This window comes from Eschrichtius robustus, chromosome 4 (assembly GCF_028021215.1).
Source record: "Eschrichtius robustus isolate mEscRob2 chromosome 4, mEscRob2.pri, whole genome shotgun sequence".
NCBI classification, from domain to species: domain Eukaryota; kingdom Metazoa; phylum Chordata; class Mammalia; order Artiodactyla; family Eschrichtiidae; genus Eschrichtius; species Eschrichtius robustus.
Genome location: NC_090827.1, coordinates 138,534,963 through 138,558,252, shown reverse-complemented (window position 1 = coordinate 138,558,252; position 23,290 = coordinate 138,534,963). Strand labels below are relative to the sequence as shown.

The 23,290-nt window shown below is 39.0% G+C and overlaps 1 protein-coding gene across 1 annotated transcript; it reads left to right on the top strand.

Annotated features, from left to right (window-relative positions):
- Positions 1–4,283: 4,283 nt before the first annotated feature.
- PGRMC2 (progesterone receptor membrane component 2) lies at positions 4,284–21,185 on the top strand. The gene is made up of 3 exons (XM_068543435.1): positions 4,284–4,815; positions 17,454–17,609; positions 19,012–21,185. The coding sequence occupies exons 1-3, from the start codon at positions 4,398–4,400 to the stop codon at positions 19,107–19,109; spliced, it is 672 nt and encodes a 223-aa protein (XP_068399536.1). The 5' UTR covers positions 4,284–4,397; the 3' UTR covers positions 19,110–21,185.
- The last annotated feature ends 2,105 nt before the right edge of the window (positions 21,186–23,290 follow it).

Below are 23,290 nucleotides of genomic sequence, written 5' to 3'. Positions count from 1 at the left end.
TCTCCCCAATCCCCATCAAGAGGTGGAGTTTATTTACCCTCCCCTTGAAACTGAGTTGGCCATGTGACTGCTATAACCAATAGTATGTGTTATTTCCAAGCCTGAGTCTTACAAACACCTGGAAGCTTTTGCTTTTGCGGTTTGAAGAGTCCTGAGCCACCATGTAAGAAGTCAGGCTACTCTGCAGGAGAAGCCATTTAAACTGAGGCCCTGGAATAACACTGGAAAAAGAAAGGCTCAGCCATTCCAGCATCCCCATGGAGCCTCCAGATTACTCCAGTCCAACAATACCTGGCTGGAACCACGTGAGAGACACCGAGCAAGATTAGACAACTGCCCGTGAGCCCATTCAACCCACAAAACCATTGACAGTAATAAAATGGTTACGGTTTTAAGTCACTAAGATTTGGGATGGTTTGTTATGCAGCAATAGATAACTAAAACATTCCGTCACTGTGCCAGAAGGAAAGAGCATGAGAAATTGTGCACGGGTTCTTAAAGCTTTTGCTCGCAAGTGACACAGATCACTTCAATCACACTTCAATGGCCATGCTGAGTTGAAAGGAGGGAAATGCAAGTTGGCTATGTGAGAAAAGAAATGGAAAAGAGGGCTTCCCTGGTGGTGCAGTGGTTAAGAATCCGCCTGCCAACGTAGGGGACAAGGGTTCGAGCCCTGGTCCGGGAAGATCCCACATGCCGCGGAGCAACTAAGACCATGCACCACAACTACTGAGCCTGGGCTCTAGAGCCTGCGAGCCACAAGTGCTGAAGCCTGCATGCCTAGAGCCCGTGCTCTGCAACAAAAGAAGCCACCGTAGGGACTTCCCTGGTGGCGCAGTGGTTAGGAATCCGCCTGCCAAGGCAGGGGACACAGGTTCGAGCCCTGGTCCGGGAAGATTCCACATGCCGCAGAGCAACTAAGCCCACACACCACAACTCCTGAGCCTGCGCTCTAGAGCCCGTGCTCCGCAACGAGAAGCCACCGTAATGAGAAGTCCGTGCACCGCGATGAAGAGCAGCCCCTGCTCGCTGAAACTAGAGAAAGCCCGCATGCAGCAACGAAGACCCAACGCAGCCAAAAATAAATAAATAAAATAAATTTATTAAAAAAAAAAAAGAAATGGAAAAATTTGTTGGTTAGTACTAATACCTCCAGAGAAGGGTCAGGCCTAGAGAGGTACATCTTCCATGGAGATGACAAGTCAATCAGTAAGCAGTGGATTACACTTGTAAGGGAAAGGCAGGGAAGCTGTCTGTGGATTTATGGAGGCCTCTGAGTGCCAACTGAGTTCCTGAGATAGCTGAGCACCACTGGAGATAGGTATCTGAGTAAAGGAAATCAGTACACAGGACTAGTCCCTTCATGTAGTAATGAAGGAGGGAAAGACAGAGCAGGCCACCAGTCTGAAAGTTACTGCAGTATTCAAAAAAAGAGTATCCTATTGGGAGAGATTTTTCCCGTGGGGGGTTGGGGGGAACTCAAAAAAAAAAAAAAGAAGAGCTTCAAGTGTGAGTTTGAGATATTTTATCAGGGATATACAAGAAAATGTTTAATTCTCAGGGCAGAATGTTAATTACCTATCCACCATTCCCCACCCTACTTCCTTGACAACAGAACTTCAATACTGCTTAGTTCCTCTCTTCCCTCCAAACCAATTAGGAAAAAGAAAACTATACACACATAATTCAGTTCCAAGGTAAATCCCAACTGGTCTAAGCCAGTGGTTCTTAACCAGTATCATTTCTCTAGGGAGTGTGTGTGGGATGGAGGGGAAGAGGGTTTGGTTTTTTTTTTTTTTTTTGGTGTCACAATGCCTGGGGTTGCTACTAACATTTAGTAGGAAGGCACCAGAGATGCTAAATGTCCAGCAACGCATGCCACAGTATAAGAACTGTCAAAAGCCAGATAAACACTAACCAATCATGGTAATCCCATTCTCCTTGTCAGTCACTGTTTCAGGGACTAGCTAGCAACCCAATTCTGGTAAATAAGATACAAGGAGTGGCCTGCTATGAAGCCTCTGGGGTGGTTTGTTCCTGCCTGTCGATGTTGTCCCAACCATATGACACCTGGGACTGCTACAGCCATCTTCTCCCTAAAACCAGTGTCTTCCCAAGCTCCCTGTTTCCATCATTGCCACTTCCATTTCCTTTTACCAGGTCCTAAAGCAGTTTTGACTTCTCTTAACCATTAGCCTTAGGATGACCACTCGAGGTTGGCTTAGGACAGTCTAATTTTACTCCTCTTCTCCCAGTGTAATTAACAGTGCCCCCTTTAACTTCGGAAAGTATTCTAGATTGGAGGAGTACAGACTATACATGGTCATTACCCCCAATTAAATCTTGTTCACTCTGCCTCAAGAAAATACCTCTAAAGCAGGGGTCAGCAAACTATGGCCTGTAGGCTGTTTTTTTACCTCTGGAAAGTAAAAAAAAAAGTTTTTTACATGTTTAAATGATTGAAAAAAAGTTAAGGGGACTCCCCTGGCGGTCCAGTGGTTAAGACTCCACGCTACCAACACAGGGAGCGTGAGTTCGATCCCTGGTTGGGGAACTAAGGTCCTGCATGCTGGGCAGCACAGCCAAAATTAAAAAAAAAAAAAAAAAGTTAAAAGAATATTTCATGATATCTAAAATTATATCAAATTAAAATTTCAGTGTCCAAAAATAAAGTTTTATTGGTACACAGCCAAGCTCATTCCTTGAAGTATTGTCTATGGCTGCTTTCTCACTACAAGACAGAGTTGAGTAATTATGACAGAGAACACTTAAAATATTAATGTTTGGCCCTTTGAAGAAAAGCTTGCAGACCCCTGCTCTAATGCTGTCATCAGTCCTGCGTTCCCTCACTTCTCGTACTCCTTGCACCAATACGGTAGCCTACTTAACTGGTTTCCCATTCTTTTCCCCACTCCAATCTTTCATACCAATCCTAGTAGATAACTCTCTACAGAAGAGTTTTGACCCTGTCACTTGCCCCTTCCATATCTTCAGAGGCTCCTCCAAAACCGGCAATATAAAGTCCAAGCCTATCCCTCGATACTGAAGACTACAACCTGAAGTCTTCCAGACTGTTCCTCTTCAGTACTTAAAGCCAAAATGGACCACTTGCTGTTTCCCTAATTAGCATACCATACGCCCCCACTGCTTGCCCATGTCTCTCCTCCATCCCATCAGTTCCTCAAGATAAAACGAAAACTGTTACTCCCTTGATAAACCTTCATTCGCCACAAGGGTAGTTCACACGCGCGCGGGGGCCGGGACTAGCGACACAAAACAGACTAGGGCGAGAGAGAGCACATCAAATGACCCGAGAGCGTGAGATGAGGGGCTCAGAATGAGGCTTCAGAGGTGACATTTACACAGGAATTTTAAGGACTCGAGAGGCTAAAAGACTCTGCAAGACCCAGGAAGATGAAAACAAACTGTAAATAAAGCTAAATACGCGAAAAAAAGGACCACCTCATCCTATCCACTTCCCTCTCGCCCCAATGAGAACGTTTCAAGGAAAAACGACACCTTTAGTACAAAATCTGAAAGAAAATTCTATAAGAGCAGCCTTGGCTAAAACCACTGGGGAATGGCGTAGACAGCACGTAGATTCCTTTTGCCAAACAATCCCTGGGCGAGCTCCGTGCGCGCTCTCCGCGCCAGGCGACTCCAGCTCCTCGCCAAAACTTCTAGGCTGTAGCTTTGCCTGCGCGCCCACGCTCCGGGCTTCCGGACAGGCGCGACGGCGCCCGGGGGGAAAGAGACCCCCCCCCCTTCAGTGTGCGAAAGCAGTTATAACTATGTGGCGGCCTCCCACTAGCCACCAACCCGCGCCCTCGGGAAGGCGTCAGAGAGGGTCCCGCCTCAGCGGCCGCCTCAGCGCACGTGAAGCTCTCGGGCGGAGCCAAAGCGAAGAGGCGGGAGTTTCCGGACGCGAACCCTGGCCTGGGAAGAAAAGCGACCCCTGGGCGCACGCGCACAGCGAGGGAACTGGGAGGAGCGTGTCTCCCAGAGGGGTTGCAGAGGAAAGGAGAGCGCGTGGCGCCGCGGGGCCCGCGCACGCGCCATAGTCTCGCCCCGCCCGCGCGCGCGCGCGCGCGCGGCCCGCGCAGCGCGTTTTCTTCAGACCCGCCCCCCTCTTCTACTTCAACTAGAGGCGAAGGACGAGAGCAGGGAAGTGTGGGGCGAGGTGGGCGGGGCGTCGCACGCGCGCGCGGCCTGCAAAAGGAGGGAGGGGAAGGGAGAGATCCAAGACAACGTTACCGCGTCAACACCCAGTCGGGAGCCGGCCTGACCCCGCCCCCTACCCTCACGCTATTGGCTGGGAGGCCCCACATGGGCGGGGCCGACCGTGGGGTTGGGGAGGGCAGGGGGCGGGGAGGAGAGGAAGGCGCTGGCGGGCAGTGATGGCGGCGGGTGATGGGGATGTGAATTTAGGCACCCTGGGGAGTGGCAGCGAGAGCAGCAGCGACGGTAGCAGCGAGAGCCCGGGCGGCGCGGGAGCGGCAGCAGAAGGGGGCGGCTGGTCGGCAGCTGCGCTGGCTCTTCTGACGGGGGGCGGGGAGATGCTGCTGAACGTGGCGCTGGTGGCGCTGGTGCTGCTGGGGGCCTACCGGCTGTGGGTGCGCTGGGGGCGGCGGGGTCTGGGTGCCGGGGCCGGGGCGGGCGAGGAGAGCCCCGCTGCCTCTCTGCCTCGTATGAAGAAGCGGGACTTCAGCTTGGAGCAGCTGCGCCAGTACGACGGGTCACGCACCCCGCGCATCCTGCTTGCGGTCAATGGGAAAGTCTTCGACGTGACCAAAGGCAGCAAGTTCTACGGCCCGGGTGAGGAGGAGTTGGACGGGGAGGGGGAGGACCCCCTGCAGCTCAAGCGCGACCATCTTATGATAGGGAGGCCCCTGGGCAAAGGGTTAGCTTGCCAGCCTTCTCGACATGTGGATCCCCGCGCCTTGTCTCCGGCACCTGAGACGGCCCGCCCCCCACACGCCTCGGCCGCGGGCCCCTCCGGCGTTTACCCCCCGAAGTCGGGATCCCAGTGTCGCCCCAGGAGCCAGCTCTCATCTTTCATTTTTCTCCTATCCTATTTCTCCTCGCAGCCTTTTCTTGTGCTGAATTTTTCAAAATCCTTTTACTTGTCGCCAGTCACGCTCGCCCTCAGCCTTTCCTGAGCTTTCTGATTCCTGGGATCGTTGGGGGCGGGAGAGAAGAAAGATATCTAAAGTAGGGACCTAAAGTTTTAGGCCCTGTAATTCATAGCTTTCCTTTCTTTACTCTGTGTGTGTGTGTGTGTCTGTGTGTGTGTGCGCGCGCCACTGAGCTTCCTTTTCCCTCTACTACTCCCTGTAAGGCCACATTTAGGTACACGGAGTTCCAAGTCCCAACCCTCTGTAAAGTCCTGTCATATAAGCAACACCTCGACTGTTTTTTTTTTTTTTTTTTTAAACGGGTTTTGGTACGAAGATGCTTTCCAAGATTAACAATATATGTGGGATGAGGCAAACCTGAATGCAGATCCTAATAAATACTGGCAAGGGTCTTCGCCCTGAGTTTTGGGGGTGGAGCTCATATACGCAGCAGGCGTGCCTGTCCGGTTTCTCTCTTTTTCCTTTTTTTTTTTTTTTTTTTTTTTTTTTTAGTAGGAAGGCAAGTAAGTATTCAACTACACGTTGATTATGATTTACTGTGTTTTCACTGAGGAGCAAAAACTTAACACAGCTATAAATTCATACCCCCAGGCACCAGTTATGCAAGTTAAAAGGTTTTTAAAACTTTGCTTTCAGAGAACTGTGTGTGGGTAGGGTGGTTGGTTTAGAAACCCTTCTTTTACAATGTAGTTATAGCATACATTTCAGATTATGTTAATAAACTTCAGTTCAGACTCATGGAACCTGTTGGCATACCATAAAACTGAGCAACATTGTACATGCTGGTTGTGTAGTTATTCTAAGCTTTAAAAAAGTGACTGCAATAAAAGTAAATAAAATTAGAGACCTAGAGTGACCTGTTATTCGAAAGGGTACATCCAAGTCTTAAAGTCAAGGGGGTTGGCAAGTCTAAAAACAAGTTGGTTTCCTCTTTAATCTGGTAGTCCATGAGATTTATTGACACTTGCAAATATATACTTAAGATTTCTGTGCTTAGTGGCTGGAAGATATTTTAGAAGTGCTTTGGTTAGTTGTTAATTAGAGGTAAGAAATTGGAGATTCTACATGCTGAACTATTTATTTCTTAGTGGCTTGTATTTTCTGTATATATTTATAGTACATTCAATCCAACCAAGTCACAGATAGCTTATTAAGTACTTGCTTCTCGTTGTATAAAAATAAAAACCAGATGTCTGCCTACTCATATCAGCTGAAATAGTTAATACTTTTTTTGTTTACTTATGAGCATGGGGAATAAGACAATAGGGCCAAAGTACAATATTTAAACAGACAGACCAAATTAAATAGTTAATTTTTTTTTTTTTTTTTAGTCAAGGATTTACACAGTATGTGTGTTCAATGATTAGAAATTGTGTACAGGTTTAGATTTTTAATACAGAGCTTAACCAAACTAAAAACTCTGCCTTTGTACCCCTATCTAAACCGACAGTGAAGCAACCAAAGTATTAGTGCAAAGAAGCATATCGGTCCTCACACATTATGCCTTGCCACTATCTGAAAATAGCTAGGAGAAACACCCTTAGACACAGTTTGGCAGGATCCAGTGGCAAATGTTCTGCAACAGTAGTTTTAAAATTGAGTCATAGTTATAATGTAGATAGCCTTTGTGTGGCTTGAGCCAGTGAGGGGGTTCCTCATAACAACAGAGGAGTCAGCTTTAGGTTAGCTTCCACTGACTTCCAGGTCCTAATGAACAGGCTAAGAGTGATATTCAGTTATTTCATTCTAAGTAGTTATCAATTAACAACCTAATAGAGATATTTGGAATATTTTATTATTGAAAGGAACCTTAAAGGTAGCCAGATCATCTTAGGGGCTTGGAATATATTTCACATTAAGAGAAGATAAAACACTTCCCAAAAGTCTTGAAGCCAAATTTCTGGCTATGAAACAGACATAAGTTTGGTTTTGGTTTTAATTTTTTATTTTCGTCCTCAAATCAATTAAGCAGTTTTGTAGCAGAATAATTCAGAAGTAAAAATCCTTATCTGAGACTCTTAGTAGCTGAAAGAATGAGCTAAGGGAGCTAGAAAACCTAGTTTCTGTGCCTAACCAATGTCTACTCCCATTTCTCAGTAATGGTTTTAGAGTTAAAACATTGTTTTGTGAGGCTTTTTCTGTGTTGAATATTTTTTTCTTTTTAGCCATACATTTTTAAAGTTTGGGTTCTTAAAAAATTAAATACTGGCAGTTTAATTTAGTGAAGTAAACACATATTGGCAAACAGTTGGCATTAACTGCATTTGTCAATATTAAATTTAGTAACAGTTCAGGCAGTTGGCCAGCATGTGAGGAAAGTGGTTATGTAAGAAACAATGAATGTGGGAGGAGAAAGGAACCAGATTTGTTGAGCAGCTACTACATCAAATCCATTAATTTGTCATCTCCACAATGCTTCAGTGAGATTAGTGAGTATTCTGTCTTTCAGATGGGGAGCCTGAGGTTTAGGAATTTGAGGTAAATTGGCTTGGGTCACACAGACATGGTATTCAAATCCAGATATATTTGACCACAAAGCCTATCTATTCTATTTCAGGTATACTGCATTCTGGGATAAACTTAAAGAGAATCTCACTGCTGTTATTTTTTATACCCTCTCCTAGTTCCGTAAGGATTTAAAGCCTCAAAGAAACAAACTTCATGGCTTTATGTTGTGCTGTTTGATACGGTAGCCACAAGCCATGTGTGGCTTTTTAAATTTAAATTAATTAAAATTAAATATAATTAAAAATTGAGTTCCTCAGTCACACTAGCCATATTTCAAGTGCTCAGTACCCACATGGCTACCATACTATACAGTGCACTTTATAGAGCATTTCCATCTTCCCATTGAGTTCTGTTCAACAGCATTGATTCTAGAGGTCAGGGTAGAAGGAGTAGGAAACTCCATTTGGGGCTTATTATCTCAATTAGTTTTCAGACAGCCCTAGGAAATAAGTAATGTTCCCATTTTACAAACGTGGAAACTGAAACTCAGATTTTGCCCCAAGTCACATATCTAGTAAGTGGCCAAGCTAGAAATCAAACCCAGTCTAACTGGCTATCCCCTCCCACTGTATCACAACATAATATAATTTCACGTTTCCATAGTCATAATAGATGAGGAAGACTCCAACAGATAGTATAATTTTAAATAATTTGATGTAATATTACTGCAGTGGAATTATAACAAAACAGTGTTTTTTATTCTTTAGAATGGCAAGAAATTATACAATTGACCTTTCTAATAGTTTATCTGCGTTTCGGATATTTAGATATATAGCTTCCCCCATTATTCCATGTAGAGTATTCTTTGACATATACCAAAGCTGTATTTTCTCCAACGTACCATTTAAATTCCACTGGAAAGGAAAGAAGTATATACGAAGTACCCCATGAGATGCCTAATATTTAGGAGGTGGGGGAAAGGAGCACAGTTACCTTTCACGTGTCTTTCCTCCTTTTTTAACTTTATGTTCAATATGTGAATTTTATTTGTAGTTTGCATAATTGCAGCTGAAGCAAGAGTTGAGGCATATAGAGAAACCTATTCCTTCATGAATGTCCTATTGACACTACCCAGCTCTCATCCTAGCTTCTTGCTTTGAAGCCAGCTGGGTCTGTGTTAGGTCTAATGCCCATACACACTCATTACCTACTATTCATTACCTGCCAATCAGATAAAGGGATCAACTAAGTCTTCTGATGAATTTTGATACTCTGCTCAAATTTATACTAGTAATTTCTACAGTACCTTCTTGTTTGGCTCTTCTGAGTTCAACATCATTCCAATGTTTTTAATCTAAGAGGGAATTGTATTTGTATTAAATATTAACACAAAGTATAATAGCATAGCTTAAAGCATGTATGAGACCAGAAGATGTTATTCAGGTTGGAGGAAAGGAGTACATTTAGTAACATCTGGAGTTAGCCATTCAAGTTCTTTCAATAGTTCTTTCAACTGGTGTGACATAGATCACTCCTCCCCCACATACTTGTGACAGACGTCACTAAATAACTGCTGTACTCTTAGAGCCAGCATCTTGTCTCAGATGTTTCATCTCCACTTTTAAACTCTAAAAAGGAATTGCCTGGATTTCATTACATTGTTGCCTAGATAAGATGTTTTGAGAAATGAGAGTTCTCTGAGTCTTCAAAACATTTGCCTCCCTACCCTCATGGAGTTTATGGTCTGTTGAGGAAGACAGATGATAAACAAGCATTCAATACATGATTATAATCTGTAATTAAATATGATGTGAAAGAAATTAATAGGATATGTAATAGAGGTTAACAAAGGACTTTATTTAGATCAGATGGTTAAGAAAGGTACCTTATTTATATTGGTTTGTCAAGAAAGTGGGGATTGATACCTAAGCAAAAACCTGAAGGAGCCAGCCTTACAAAGATTGGGTATATCAATGTTTTGAAGCTATCTAAGCACTAGATCTAGAACTGATACTGTGTTAATCGGCAGAGGAAGAAACATCCTTATCACCCTTACTGATTTTCAGATTTGACTTGAGGCTTCATTTGATTAGTGTTACCTCAGTGCTTCTTTTTCCATCCTTTTACTTTTAACCAATCTGGTTTTTTTCCTTATAAAATATAGCTGGATTTTTTCATTAAATTTAATATCAATACTGTCTTTTAACAACTTAGTTAATTTTTTTATTCCTTCCACGTTTTCTCCCCTACTGATTTTTTTAAAATTTATTTTATTGAAGTATAGTTGAGTTACAATGTTGTATTAATTTGTACTGTACAGCAAACTGTTTCAGTTATACATACTTATACATTCTTTTTTATATTCTTTTCCACTGTGGTTTATCACAGGGTATTGAATATAGTTCCCTGTGCTATACAGTAGGACCTTGTTTATCCGTTGTCTATATACTAGTTTGCATCTGCTCACCCCAAACTCCCAATCCATCCCTCCCCCACTCCACCCACCCCTTGGCAGCCACAAGTCTGTTCTCTATGTCTGTGTGTCTGTTTCTGTTTCACATCCCCCTACTGATTTGGATGCATTCTATTTCTATTCTTCTGGTGCTAAGATTCTTTTTCTTAAGTTTTTGCTATAGAATATAAGAATGTTAACCAAACATTTTTGTATGAATTAGAAAGAACTGTCTCTTTAAGACACTTCACTGCCATTTGACAGAATATTTCTTAATACTAAATATACAAAACTATCATGTATACAAATGTAAATGGTGTCCCCTGGAGTTATATGGTACACAGCCATATATTGTGGCCCTGGTTAGAAAGCATTGACTCTAATCCCTCCCACATTCCATTTTCTATGTTATTACTATTAGACTTCTAGTTTTACTGCAGTTTTTAAAACTCTACCCCCAAATTGGTTAAATTATTAACTTTTTTTTAATAGTCGATCTTCATTTAAATTTACCAACATAGTTACCATTTTCTTTATTCACTGTCATTTCTTGCATCGCATTCCTTTGTTCAGGGTTCAGTTTTCATTTTAGTGAGGTGTGTCCTATAGCTTTTTTCATTGATAGAAAAAAATTCTGTGTCTATCTGCCCTCACTCAGGAATAATAGTATAGATGTAGGAAATAAAATTGTGGGTTAACTGTTGTTTTACCTCAGATCCTCAGTAATGGTTTTTTTGTTTTTTGTTTTCTGGTTTTTTTAATTTTTGGCTGTGTTGGGTCTTTGTTGCTGCGTGCAGGCTTTCTCTAGTTGCGGAGAGCGGGGGCTGCTCTTCATTGCAGTGTGCGGGCTTCTCTTGTTGCTGACCACAGGCTCTAGGCATGCGGGCTTCAGTAGTTGTGGCACGTGGGCTCAGTAGTTGTGATTTGCGGGCTCTAGAGTGCAGGCTCAGTAGTTGTGGCTCACGGGCCTAGTTGCTCCGCAGCATGTGGGATCCTCCCAGACCAGGGCTCGAACCCATGTCCCCTGCATTGGCAGGCAGATTCTTAACCACTGCGCCACCAGGGAAGTCCCCCAATAATGTTTTTTTTAACATGTACCAGGCTCTACTAAAATCTGAGGATATGTGTCATTCATTTATTTAAAAAGATTTGAACCCATTATCTTTTCAGTTATTGTCTCTCCCATTCTCTTTATTACTTCTTCTGGAACTCTTAGTAGATACACATTAACTCTTTATTTATTTTTGGCTGCATTGGGTCTTAGTTGCAGCACGCAGGATCTTTCGTTGTGGCGTGTGGGCTCCAGAGCGCAGGCTTAGTAGCTGCGCTGCACGGGCTCTGTAGTTGTGGTGCGCAGGCTCCAGAGCACGTGGGCCCTGTAGTTTGCTGCACACAGGCTCTATAGTTGAGGTGCGCAGGCTCAGTAGTGCAGCACACGGGCTCATTTGCCCCACGGCGTGTGGGATCTTAATTCCCTGACCAGGGATCGAACCAGCGTCCCCTGCATTGGAATGCGGATTCTTAACCACTGGACCACCAGGGAAGTCCCCTTAATTTCTTAATAATTTTAAGTAAACATACTATATCTCTTTAATCTGCTTCTGTTACCTTATTCTTGGGATACCATTTCTCATATCTGTTCTGTGTGCTCACTCCTCCATGGTAGTTTGTTTCTTCATGTAGTTATAACTTTTATTACAAACTTCAGCAATTGCTGTCTTTTTGTTTCTTGAATATTTTCTGTGATGTTCCATGAGCCTTGGGTTGTAGAAGTCTCCCTGTGGAGTGGTTTGGGGTATGCCTCAAAATAGGGCCTAATGGAAGTTTCTGAAAAAAAAAATTTTTATTAGGTAATACGTGGTCAAGATAGAAAAATTTTAAAGGGTATATAGTAAAAGATAGTCTCCTTCCCACAACCCAGCCACCATGTTCCCCTCCCTAGAGGTGAGGAACCAGTCTGAGTATCTGAGTCTTGTTCCAGAGCTATTTCTCTGCAAGTGAAAGCATGTGGATATGGTACACCCCTCCCATGCACTAATTGTAGCATACTATACAGACCTTTAGCAATATTTTAATATATTGAGAGCCTGTCATATCAGTTTAAAGAGAACCATTTCATTCTTTGAATGTGTGCATAAATTCTATTATATGAATATATCATAATAGTCCACTTTTAATGAACATTTGTTTCCAATCTCTTGTTATTACATGGTACTGCTCTAAATATTCATGTGTCATTTTAAACGTGAGTAAAATCATAATTATCTATAAAATAAATTCCTAGATGTAAAATTACTGAGTCTTAGGGTATGGACATTTTTAATTTGGGTACCTATTTCTGAATTGCCCTCCAGAGACATTGGACCAATTTACACTCACAAGAAAATGCCTGTTTCTCACCCTCTTGCCAAAAATGTGATATTAAACTTTTTGGTGTTCGTCAATCTGAGAAGTTAAAATAGTTTTTCAATATTATTTTAATTTACATTTCTCAGTGAGGTTGGACATCCTCAAAAATTTGAGTCATTTATGTTTCCTTTCCTACAAATTATCTATTCATATATTTTTTGCCACATTTTTTCGATCATGACTATTTTATTGCTGCTGGGTTTTGTATCATACTTAAAGCTTTTTTGCACTTAAAGATTATTTTTAAAAATCTGTAGTTTCTTAATACTTTATGGTTTTAGTTTGTTAGTTCCACTTGGAATTTATTTTGTTTTAAGAAGTGAAGTAAGCATCCAACTTTTGTTTTTGTTTTCTTACAGAGGGCTGTTCAGTTATCCCAACACCATTTATAGAATAATTTCTTTTTCCCAATACTTGCTGTATTACCATTACTGTTTGCTAAATTCCAACAGATATTTAAATCCATGCTATTGTATTTTTTTCACCTTAGAATTCTCATTCTACCTGGGCTAGGTAAACTCAGGCCCCACTCCCACAAACGGCACAGGCCTGGGGTTTTAATTTTTCAAAGTCTTCCCTGCCCTCAGCCCAGCCTTGAGCCCTGGGGCCAGGGCCACTAGCTCAGCCCACAGTATTGCTGAGAGCCTCCTAGTTTGAATTTTAGAAGCAAGGTTGAGTTTTCAGTTCCTCTTAGAATTATAGTAGTCAAGAGATTATCTGGTTTGACCTCCAATTTTAGGCATGTAAAATTTGCCCAATGTCAAATGTAGGGTGCGGCCTCGAACCCAGGTATCTTAACTTCTTAAGAGGTATTCTTTCCGTTTTACCATGCTACCTTCTCTCTAAAAGTCCTGGGAGTTCCTAGAACTAAGTATAAAAAAATAATATCTATTAGTTGGATTTCATTTAGTCACTTTTACATACTGTTTCATTTGTTCCTAGGCACATTATAACCTTATTTGGAATAAATTACTCAATACCAAGTATTATTAGATTTTTTTTAACTTACTTTAATAATCACAGAAGACTATTGTCAGAACATGCCAGAAAACTGGGCTGTTTATAAACTTTAATGAATTAAAGTTTGTCTCTGAGAGCTATGGTTTTTATACCATGGAAATAACTAAAACATTCTGGAATTTTCTCTTCATAAATACTAATGTAGATACATAATCACCTTAATAGTTACAAAATTATGTGTTACATATTTTAGATATTTTATTTACTTCCTCCTGGAATTTTTTGCTCATTAAATTATTCTTTAAAACATTGTTTTACAGTAACCATATGTTGTTGCCTTCAAAAATATGTCACCCCATTGTCACTTGATTGTATTAAAGTAAGCAGTTTCAGGATACAATAACTAGCAGATTTATTGATTTTTGAATTTTAAAAATCTGTATCATAAGTGGTGTTAACTTTTAAAATTGTTAATGAAATCTGAATTCTAACTAGTATAATGTCATTTCGGTGTATTTAACAATGTCATGGAAATAAGATTTATCGTTAAAATGATGTCCTAGGATATTTGTTATATATGTACATTTAAGAGAATCTGTCTTGGCTAAATAATTGGGTGCATTTTTTGTAGCAAGAATTTTCTTGAAACTGTAAATCTAGTTTTGTATTAGCACTATATTTTAGTCTTTGATAAAGCAAGAGTATAATTCGCTTAGTTATTATTGAAATGTTAATATCTAAATGAGCCTTAATCAAAACAATCTGATTAATTTATACAAGCTAGACTTGTGTGTGTGTGTGTGTGTGTGTGTGTGTGTGTGAATTATACCATACTGAAGACCTAATACCATTTAAAATTTGCTTTCCTTGGGTAGCTCTCTGCTATTATAGTATTATGGATAGCCAAGAGTAGTTATCAAAATATTATTATCAGTACCATTTAGGTCTGTTATGTAAGGAGGTAGTGGAAAGGGGAGGTATTACTGACTTCTCAGATATGGTTCTGATTGTGTTAGGGATACAGAGAAATATACTTTAACTGGACCTCAGATCCTCCTTTTTCTGAGCAACTCATCCTTTTCCAACTCTAGTTCTGAATCTTTATATTACATTCTTTATGGTCTTACAGGAAAAAGTAAAACTGTTTTCAAAAAAACCTTTTCAGAAGTTAAATGCTTCTTGAGGGAAATTCGAAACATGTGGAGAGGACAACTTAATACAGAGAGTGGGAATATATGTTAATCACTGAATCATTCTTTTCAAGAGTTAACAAAACATCATTTTGTCTAGAATTAGGTTTGGGTTATTAACTGTTGACTCAAGTTCACTCTAAGTTAGCCAAACCAAAAAAAGAACATCATTCCCTCTTAGGGAAGTTGGCAGACAATTTTACTAAAGAATACACTGTTATATGTTAACATACTCAAAGATGGAGGGTTTTATGACTCCTATTTTTTATAGTGATCATCTTTTCTTCTCTCTTGTATACCATTTGGATATGTTTTAAGGTTGATACTGTGAAGTATCCTGAAGTAGATTGACTTTTGTAGGCCAGCGAGGTAAATATTATAACACAATGCTAAGAAAAGCTGTTGATTTCTAAAAAAAAAAAAAAAAAAAAAAAAAGCTTTTTTTGTTAATGCTCTTCCATTTTGATTTATCAGGTATTCTAAAATAGCCATTTCCCTGAAATTTTGTGATTAGTGAAATGCTCCAGTTTTCAGGATTGTTACTCCATCTTTGGGTTTGTGGGTCCTCTGTGTGTTTTCTCAAGATGTGCTGTGTTTGGGGTAATCAGAAAAGTGGAAATATTACTTCCCAGTTCTGTCAGTAATTTTAGGCAAGGCACTGAATGCCTCTGTTTCTATTTGTCTGCCAAATAGGGAGGGCAAAAACCTGTCCCTTCCACTTTGCAATACTGTGAGAGAGGAAAGTGAGATTGCTAGGAAATTCTCCAAAAAGTTGAAATTCTCATTTTACATTTGTAGTTTTTTATAGCCTTGATCAATTTTATTTTTTCTTTTGTGTGTTTGACTAATCACTGTTTTAAGTTTGTAAGCATTGGTCCAGTTAGCATTAAGAGACTATATATTATTCACAGATTTTTTTTGTCATTGTTGCTTCTTAAGAAAAAAAACCACATTAGTTCTCTATATATATACAAAAATGTGTATGTGTGTGTGTGTATATATATATATATATATTCTCCATCTCCTGAAAACAGCCATTGCCACAAAGCATGTGGAGTTATACCACAAAAAAACACAACTGCTTTAAGGTGGACTGCTTTCTTTCCCTAGGGACTGTTCTTGCTTAGTTTTAAAAGTTAACGTTGGGAATTCCCTGGCGGTCCAGTGGTTAGAACTTGGTGCTTTCACTGCCAGGGCTGGGGCTCAATCCCTGGTGTCAGGGTTCCACAAGCCAGGTGGCATAGCCAAAAAAAAAAAAAGTTAAATGTTTCTCATAAAAAAGAATGAAATAATGCCATTTGCAGCAACATTAGATGGACCTAGAGATTATCATAAGTGAAGTAAGTCAAACAGAGAAAGACAAATATCATATGATATCACTTGTATGTGGAATATTAAAAAATGATACAAATGAGCTATTTTACAAAACAAATAGACTCACAGACTTAGAAAACAAACTTATGGTTAGTTACCAAAGGGGATGGGGGGGGATAAATTAGTAGTTTGGGCTTAACATATACACGCTACTATATATAAAATAGGTAAACAAGGACCTACTGTATAGCACAGGGAACTATACTCATTATCTTATAATAACCTATAATGAAAAAATATATATATATATCTGAATCACTTTGCTGTACACTTAAAACTAACAGCATTGTAAATTAACTATACTTAAATTTAAAAAAAGAAAAAAACTGTTTCTCCAAAATAATTAAATCCAATTAAAGAACTTCAGATTTTACTCTGTAAATAGAAACAGTATTAAATTTCCTTCTCTTAAACACTTTTTGAATGTCAGTTGTCATACCTTTTTGAATGTCAGTTGAGATAATGGGCAAAGTTTGAAAGTTACAAATGTTGGCCAATTGTAAATAGTGTCCCATTTTCTTATATAGAAGACAAATTTAAAGTATAAAATGATAGCCTAAGTTTATATTAATAGGGGAATGATTAAATAAATTACTGGTATATCCCCTCAGTGGGAAAATATATAACCATTAAATGATAACTGTGATAGTCACCTAATATTAAGCACCAACATGGAAAGTACTTAAGAACGGGAAAGTAGGACAAAGTACTTTACTGGAAGTATTGCCTTTATTTTCATGTTACTATATTAATACCTAATAATGCTACTTTTTAAATTTATTAAGGCCACTTTTTTGTTCCATGCAACAAATTTTAAAAGAAATGAGTTTTCCTACATCCAGTGAACTTTATGGTGCAGTGCTTTCTGTAATTCAAATTAATGTTCATAAATGTTGAGATTTTTGTCTATTTAAGTAAATTTTTGAATTCTATTCTTAAAAGTATAGATGCTTTTCTGACACATAACCTTCAATTTCCTAAATGCTTTCATGTGAATATGGCTATAATCATTATTTTGCTCATTTAAAAATCAGGGGATTTCCATTTTTTTCTACTTGTGTACTTCTCATTAGAAGATGCTTTATTCTGTTATATGTGAAGTAAAATTTTCCTCTCCATTCTCCAGAAATGTTGCCACTGTAAAGTGCTTGGTCTGTATTCTTCCTGGTGTTTTTTTGTGCATATACAAACGTGGGTGAAATGTGAATACCTGTATATCGTTTTTTTAATTCAAAGTGAGTCATACTATGTAATTTGCTGAATTGCTTTTTTCAGTTACTATATCATGGACTTCTTTCTGTGCCTGTACATATAGAGTTACCTCATTCTAAGAAATTTCTTCTCATTATCCTATTTAGTGTCTGTGCATGTTTTGAAATTAAGGCTGTGTACCAAATAAGAGTCATGAGGTTTCTTTTATTTGACTTTTTCATTTGAGACATTCTAAAATAGGGTTAGATAATCTAAATTTCTTTTTTTTCCCAGCGGGTCCATATGGAATATTTGCTGGTAGGGATGCCTCCAGAGGACTGGCGACATTTTGCCTAGATAAAGACGCACTTAAAGATGAATATGATGATCTCTCAGATTTGAATGCCGTACAAATGGAGAGTGTTCGAGAATGGGAAATGCAGTTTAAAGGTACCTTCATTTTGTTGGGTTCTTTGCAAATATTAAATTTATGGCCAAAGAAAGTGCATACTATTTCATTACTAAAGAGCCTAAGGATGCTGTCTGTTTTCACTGCCATCATTATTTGATGATAAACATAGCTATCAAAATGATTGTTACATGTGCTTATTATTTATAAAATCCATATTTAAAAATTGGCTTGTTACAAACTACAAAATTTATAAAAATTGTGACACCTTTAGTCTTATAAGGCTTGTTCATTAAGGTATAGTTTTTTAAATATAGGCTTATATTTAAAACAATTAGTGATATTGATACTGTAATTTTAGTTTGTTCTAAACTGATTTTCTTGATCTTACCTTCAAACCATAAAGGAAAAATGTCATTCTCCTTCATTACATGCTCATGACATCAATTTTTACCGCCTCTGTGAACACTCTGGACTGCTATTTACGTGACCTGTGGATCTCTTGGAATACTCCTTCTGGCTTCTTGGCACTTATGCTGGTTTTGCTATACAAAGCAGTCCTCCTATCTTGTCCTCTCGGTTTGTCAGTTAATTCCCTTAAACTAGGTTCAGAGTCTTGACCAAGAAATGACTAAACATATTATCACCTTGGACATAACGATGTTCTAAATTAAACACCTGGTAACATAAAAACAAGCAATGTAACCGAGATCTAAGAAGAGAGTTTGATAGGAGAAAGAACAATAATATACTAGGCACCACATATCGGGACCTCAGAGAACACAGGATAATAAGTAACGAGTGAATTTTCATCTTCTCATTTAGTTTGTTTTCTTAGGGACTACCAGCATGTGTCACATTTTCTCCCCAAGCATGTTTCCTGGTTGGATCTACTTTCCATGTGATTTTCCACCTCATGTACTCTTTCTCCCCAAGAAAGTCACCATTAACTTTTTTATGGTCTTCTAACTGTTGGAAATGCCCTACATTGCCAACTTATCTATCTAATGACAATACTTTGGGCTATTAAAATTTAAAGAACTATTCTGAGACTCTCAGTGCACATTAGAGTTAAACCAGTTTCAAAGTACACGTCCTCATACCTATTCCAAGAGCCTGGCATGGGTGACTCCAAGATGGGTCCTGGACGTGCATTTTTTTTTGTTAAAGGTCTCCAAGTGATTCTGATGCAGTGTCCTTGATTAAGAACTGGTTGTATGGAACACTCTCCTGCAAAGCACAATTCCCAAACTTTAGGAGTTCCCTGACCCTGTTTTCTTTTGTTCAAGTGTTACATGAGTACAAAGACTGGACAAGGTAAACAATAGGAAAAACTTATCTTGTTCTATATGACTCTAAAGGAAGCATACACCTTCCCTGCTGTATAATGGAATAGTGAGACAAATTTGATCGCTGCTGATTTTCTTTTGATGTATCTTTCAGAAAAATATGATTATGTAGGCAGACTCCTAAAACCAGGGGAAGAACCATCAGAATATACAGATGAAGAAGATACCAAGGATCACAGTAAACAGGATTGAACTTTGTAAACAACCAAAGTCAGGGGCCTTCAGAACTGCAATTCTTACTCCCTTTCACAGAGTGTCCAGCGTCTTTGGGTTTGGTTCACCTGCTGCAAGAAAACACTCAACAGATTGTTTGTACAAGCTAAATGAGTCTCACTATGAAGATTTGAATACTAGACATTATGCTGCCAGACTCATTTGCTGCAGTTGTTTGTAATGTCTGGTGGGGCTTCTTCATCCTGAAAAGAAGGAGACAGGGATTTTTTTAAAGAGCAAGAAAGTCACAAGATTACTTTTCCTTTTCTCTTTTTTTTTTTTTTTTTTTTTTTAAATCAAAGACAACCTGATACGTATTTGCTACTTAAGTGTACAGATCTCCTCAAAAAAACAGCAAGGAATTCCTACTTCATGCGCTGGGTCTGTTTTAGCGATGAGGGAGGGAGGAGACCTGGGCAGGAGAGGGGGGCGGTGCCCATCAGTCTGAGTAGTTAAGGCTACTTAAACACTAAGATGTGAATCCCCGAGCTTTTCTTTTTGGGTTTTGTCAGAGAAAAGAAAAAAACCCTTTATTTCTAAGAAATTTTTGGAAATTAGAAAAAGGGATTTCAGGTGGATTTAAGTCAAAGCTAATTCCCCAACAGTAAGATCATTTGAAACTGGTTTTTATCCCTTTCCTTCCCCTAGATCAAATCAATGTTAACTGTGCCTTATTTCACTTACATAGACTTGAATTATTTTTAGGGAAAGCCCCTATGTGAATTCAGAAGTCACTACAAGCAGCATTGAGACTGAAGTTGGAATATTCTGTTGACCGCAAAACCTTGATGTCATTCTGTGTATATAGAATGTAAAAGGAATATTCAGTGTTACTGCCATATATGTTAATATACACAAACTTAATTAGCATTGTCATGGCCAAATGCATTCCCCCATGCTTTTCTCTTTTCAAAAAAAAAAATTGAAAAACAAATCAACAACTCTATCCCGTAACAGCTGCCTAATTTTAGGAGTCTTGACTCTCACATCTCACTGGTGTGGGTGCATGAGGCTGTAGTATGGATGTCGTATGGGTGTGTCTGAGTGTGTGTGAGAACGCCTTGGAAGGGATCTGCAGATACTGTAAATACCCGTACCATTTTAATAAAGCATGTACAATAAACCAAAATAAGCTTGAGTTGGACTTTATATACAAACTGTAAGCCAGTGCATTATGATATGGGAGTTGAGATTGTGTATTTGATTCAAGATAAGGAAAAATCTTGGAAATGAAAGGCAGGCACTGGTTAACCAAGTTGTACACATTGTACCACATTCACTGTAACTTTAGGAAGAAATTCCACTTTGTGGAACATTCTCAAGAGATCTGAGATTATTCAGGTAAGAATTGATATATTAAAATGTACATATTTTTACTTTATATTTTGATGCCAACTGATAATACTAGAAGTAATAGCACTCCAGGTGGTAGTTATTGAACACAAAACAATAAAGGATATTATACTGATTGATAGGTATTAAATTCTTCTATTGTTAGTTTGAAAAAGCTCTTACTACAAGCCCTATATGTGTCCATTATTTGATTTCATCATGACTATTTAGGTTCTTAATTGGAGACAAGTGATACCAAAAAAGACAATTTTATTTAATAAGTCAGCAGTTAGAGAAAAGAATTCTCCTGCTTTATGAGTATAACATATGCAGAAGCCATCAAAGAAAGAGGAACTTTTAACTGCAGTAATAAGCTAAAGTATGTAAAATACTACATTCTATTGTACTCAGTCTTGGAATGTTTTGTAGAAAATGATGAACTTCAGCCAGATCTTTGCTGAAGACTGGTTGTTAACAACTGAAGAGTGTTGGTAAATGATTTGTGTGTTTTTATGTAAAATATTTTCTGAACAGATTTGTTAAAGTATGTGTCCTCTGGAGTAAACTGATATATATGAATCGTTTGAGCCTAAAGTTAAGTAAATCTACACTTGTGAATAGAGAAACCCTAAATATTCATGCAGTAAAAATTATGCAGTCTGTTAAGAAAAATGAGTAATGTTGTGCTTTGGACTTGAAATAAACAGTGTTCTATGGACAATTCCTCAGTTTCAGTTGAGTGTTCTCATTCTCAGGTGGTTTGATGGGCAGTCAGTCACTGAGCAAGGGGACAGGAGCTGTGGTGGCATTGTTGCTGTTGTTTCTCCCTTCACCACTATTTCCCTAACTAACTTGCCTGCTTATTAGAACCACTTGAGGTGCTTAAGATACAAATTCTTGGTCCCCAGTCAAAACCTACCACCCACTGAGCCAGAATGGAAAGAGAATGAGTCTCAGACTCTATTTATAAGAAGTGCCTTGGGTAATTCTTATGATCAGAATTTTCAAATGTGAAAAACACCACACCAGTCTTTTCAAGTTATACAATTCACCCTTGAACAACAAGGGTTTGAACTGTGTGGGTCCACTTTATTTTCTTCAATAAATAAGTATTACGGTACGGTACTACAGTACTTCATGATCCACATTTGGTTGAATCTGTGGATGTGGAACTGCAGATTCAGAGGGCTGTAAGGGGAATTTCACTCAGCACAGGTCGGTACCTCTGAACCCCTGCATAATGTTCAAGGGTCAACTGTATTGTCTGTCTTTGTCATCTACTTGAAATGGACCTTAACCTTAGATAATTTTGATCTGATTCCCTGTATTTGGTTTTCTGTTTCACTCCCTAAAAACATCCATAGCATTTCTGAGTTAAAAATTAGATTTCACATAAAAATGTAGTATGTGATTTTTTTTTAATATCAAATTTTTATTCTCTTCAGTTTTTTGTCTTTTGATAACGTCTCCAAGTTGGCAGTATGTTTCCCAAATGAAGTCTATACCGTGTATACTAGCCAGTTTCTCTGTTAGGAAGTGAGCCCATTTAGATTACAGATCACGTTTTTAAAACCTTGACTATGGTGCTTATGTTTTCCTGACAGTAATTCCACCTGCCTTTTTTGAAATCTGCAGAATATGACAGTTTTACCCCCACCTACAGTCTAGAAAGCAAAAGTTAATACATTGAACTATTACTGGAGAAAATTATTCTCTCGAAAACTTGACGTAAATCAGACTCTCCTCACCCAAGTATTCCATTTACCTCTACTGATGACTGAGAAGTGCAGCACATGCTAGAAATAGATGCCATTGGCTTGTGAACACGGTGTATAGCCTTACAGTGCGTATATGGGTTAGAGCAAGCTGGTAAGGAGAAAACTTTAATTCAGAAAGATACATGCACCCCAGTGTTCATTGCAGCAGTATTTACAGTAACCAAGACAGGGAAGCAACCTAAGTGTCTATCGACAGATGAATGAATAAAGAAGATGTGGTATATATATATACAATGGAATAGTAGCCATAAAAAAAAGAATGAAATAATGCCATTTGCAGCAACATGGATGCCTAGAGGTTATCAGTCATATTAAGTGAAGTCAGACAAAAATATCACTTACATGTGGAAACTAGAAAGATGATATAAATGAACTTATTTACAAAACAAATAGACCCACAGACATAGAAAACAAACTTACGGTTACCAAAGGGGAAGGGAGGGGGAATTAAACAGGCGTTTGAGATTAACAGTATACACACTACCGTATATAAAATAGATAAACATCAAGGACCTATTGTATAGCACAGGGAACTAGATTCAATATCTTGTAATAACCTAGAATGGAAAAGAATTTGAGAAAGAATAGATATATATGTATATGTATAACAATCACTTTGCTGTATACCTGAAACTAACACAACATTGTAAATTAACTATACTTCGATTTTTTTAAAATGGTTTAAAGAAATTAAACAAATAGGATAAGCTGGTGATACTATACTAAAGAATTTATAAAATGTATAAGTTGCTTTGAGCATAGTGGAAATAAGTTATTGAATATTGTAGTGATGGTTCTTTTCCTCTAATGAATGAAAAGTAGCAAATGCTCAATGACAGCTTTTGAGTATGTGTGCTCCATTAAAGTCAGCCATCAATCTGGTCGATGATGCGAATCACAGATTACGGCCCATTTGTTGTGGGAAGGACGTTCAAGCGGACCCCACCCCGCTTTTCCTTACTGCTCTTAGGCGGGGCTCATCATCCCCAGGCCATGTCAGAAAAGCCCGTACCTCCTCACACACTCCTTCGAGTCAGACTTTGAGGAGAC

Bases quoted from the DNA above. Each gene is read 5' to 3' on its own strand.
- PGRMC2 (XM_068543435.1), top strand. From the start codon at position 4,398: ATGGCGGCGGGTGATGGGGATGTGAATTTAGGCACCCTGGGGAGTGGC. The intron at 4,816-17,453 runs GTGAGGAGGAGT...TTTTTTTCCCAG, and splicing joins CAGCAAGTTCTACGGCCCGG to CGGGTCCATATGGAATATTT. The intron at 17,610-19,011 runs GTACCTTCATTT...TGTATCTTTCAG, and splicing joins ATGGGAAATGCAGTTTAAAG to AAAAATATGATTATGTAGGC.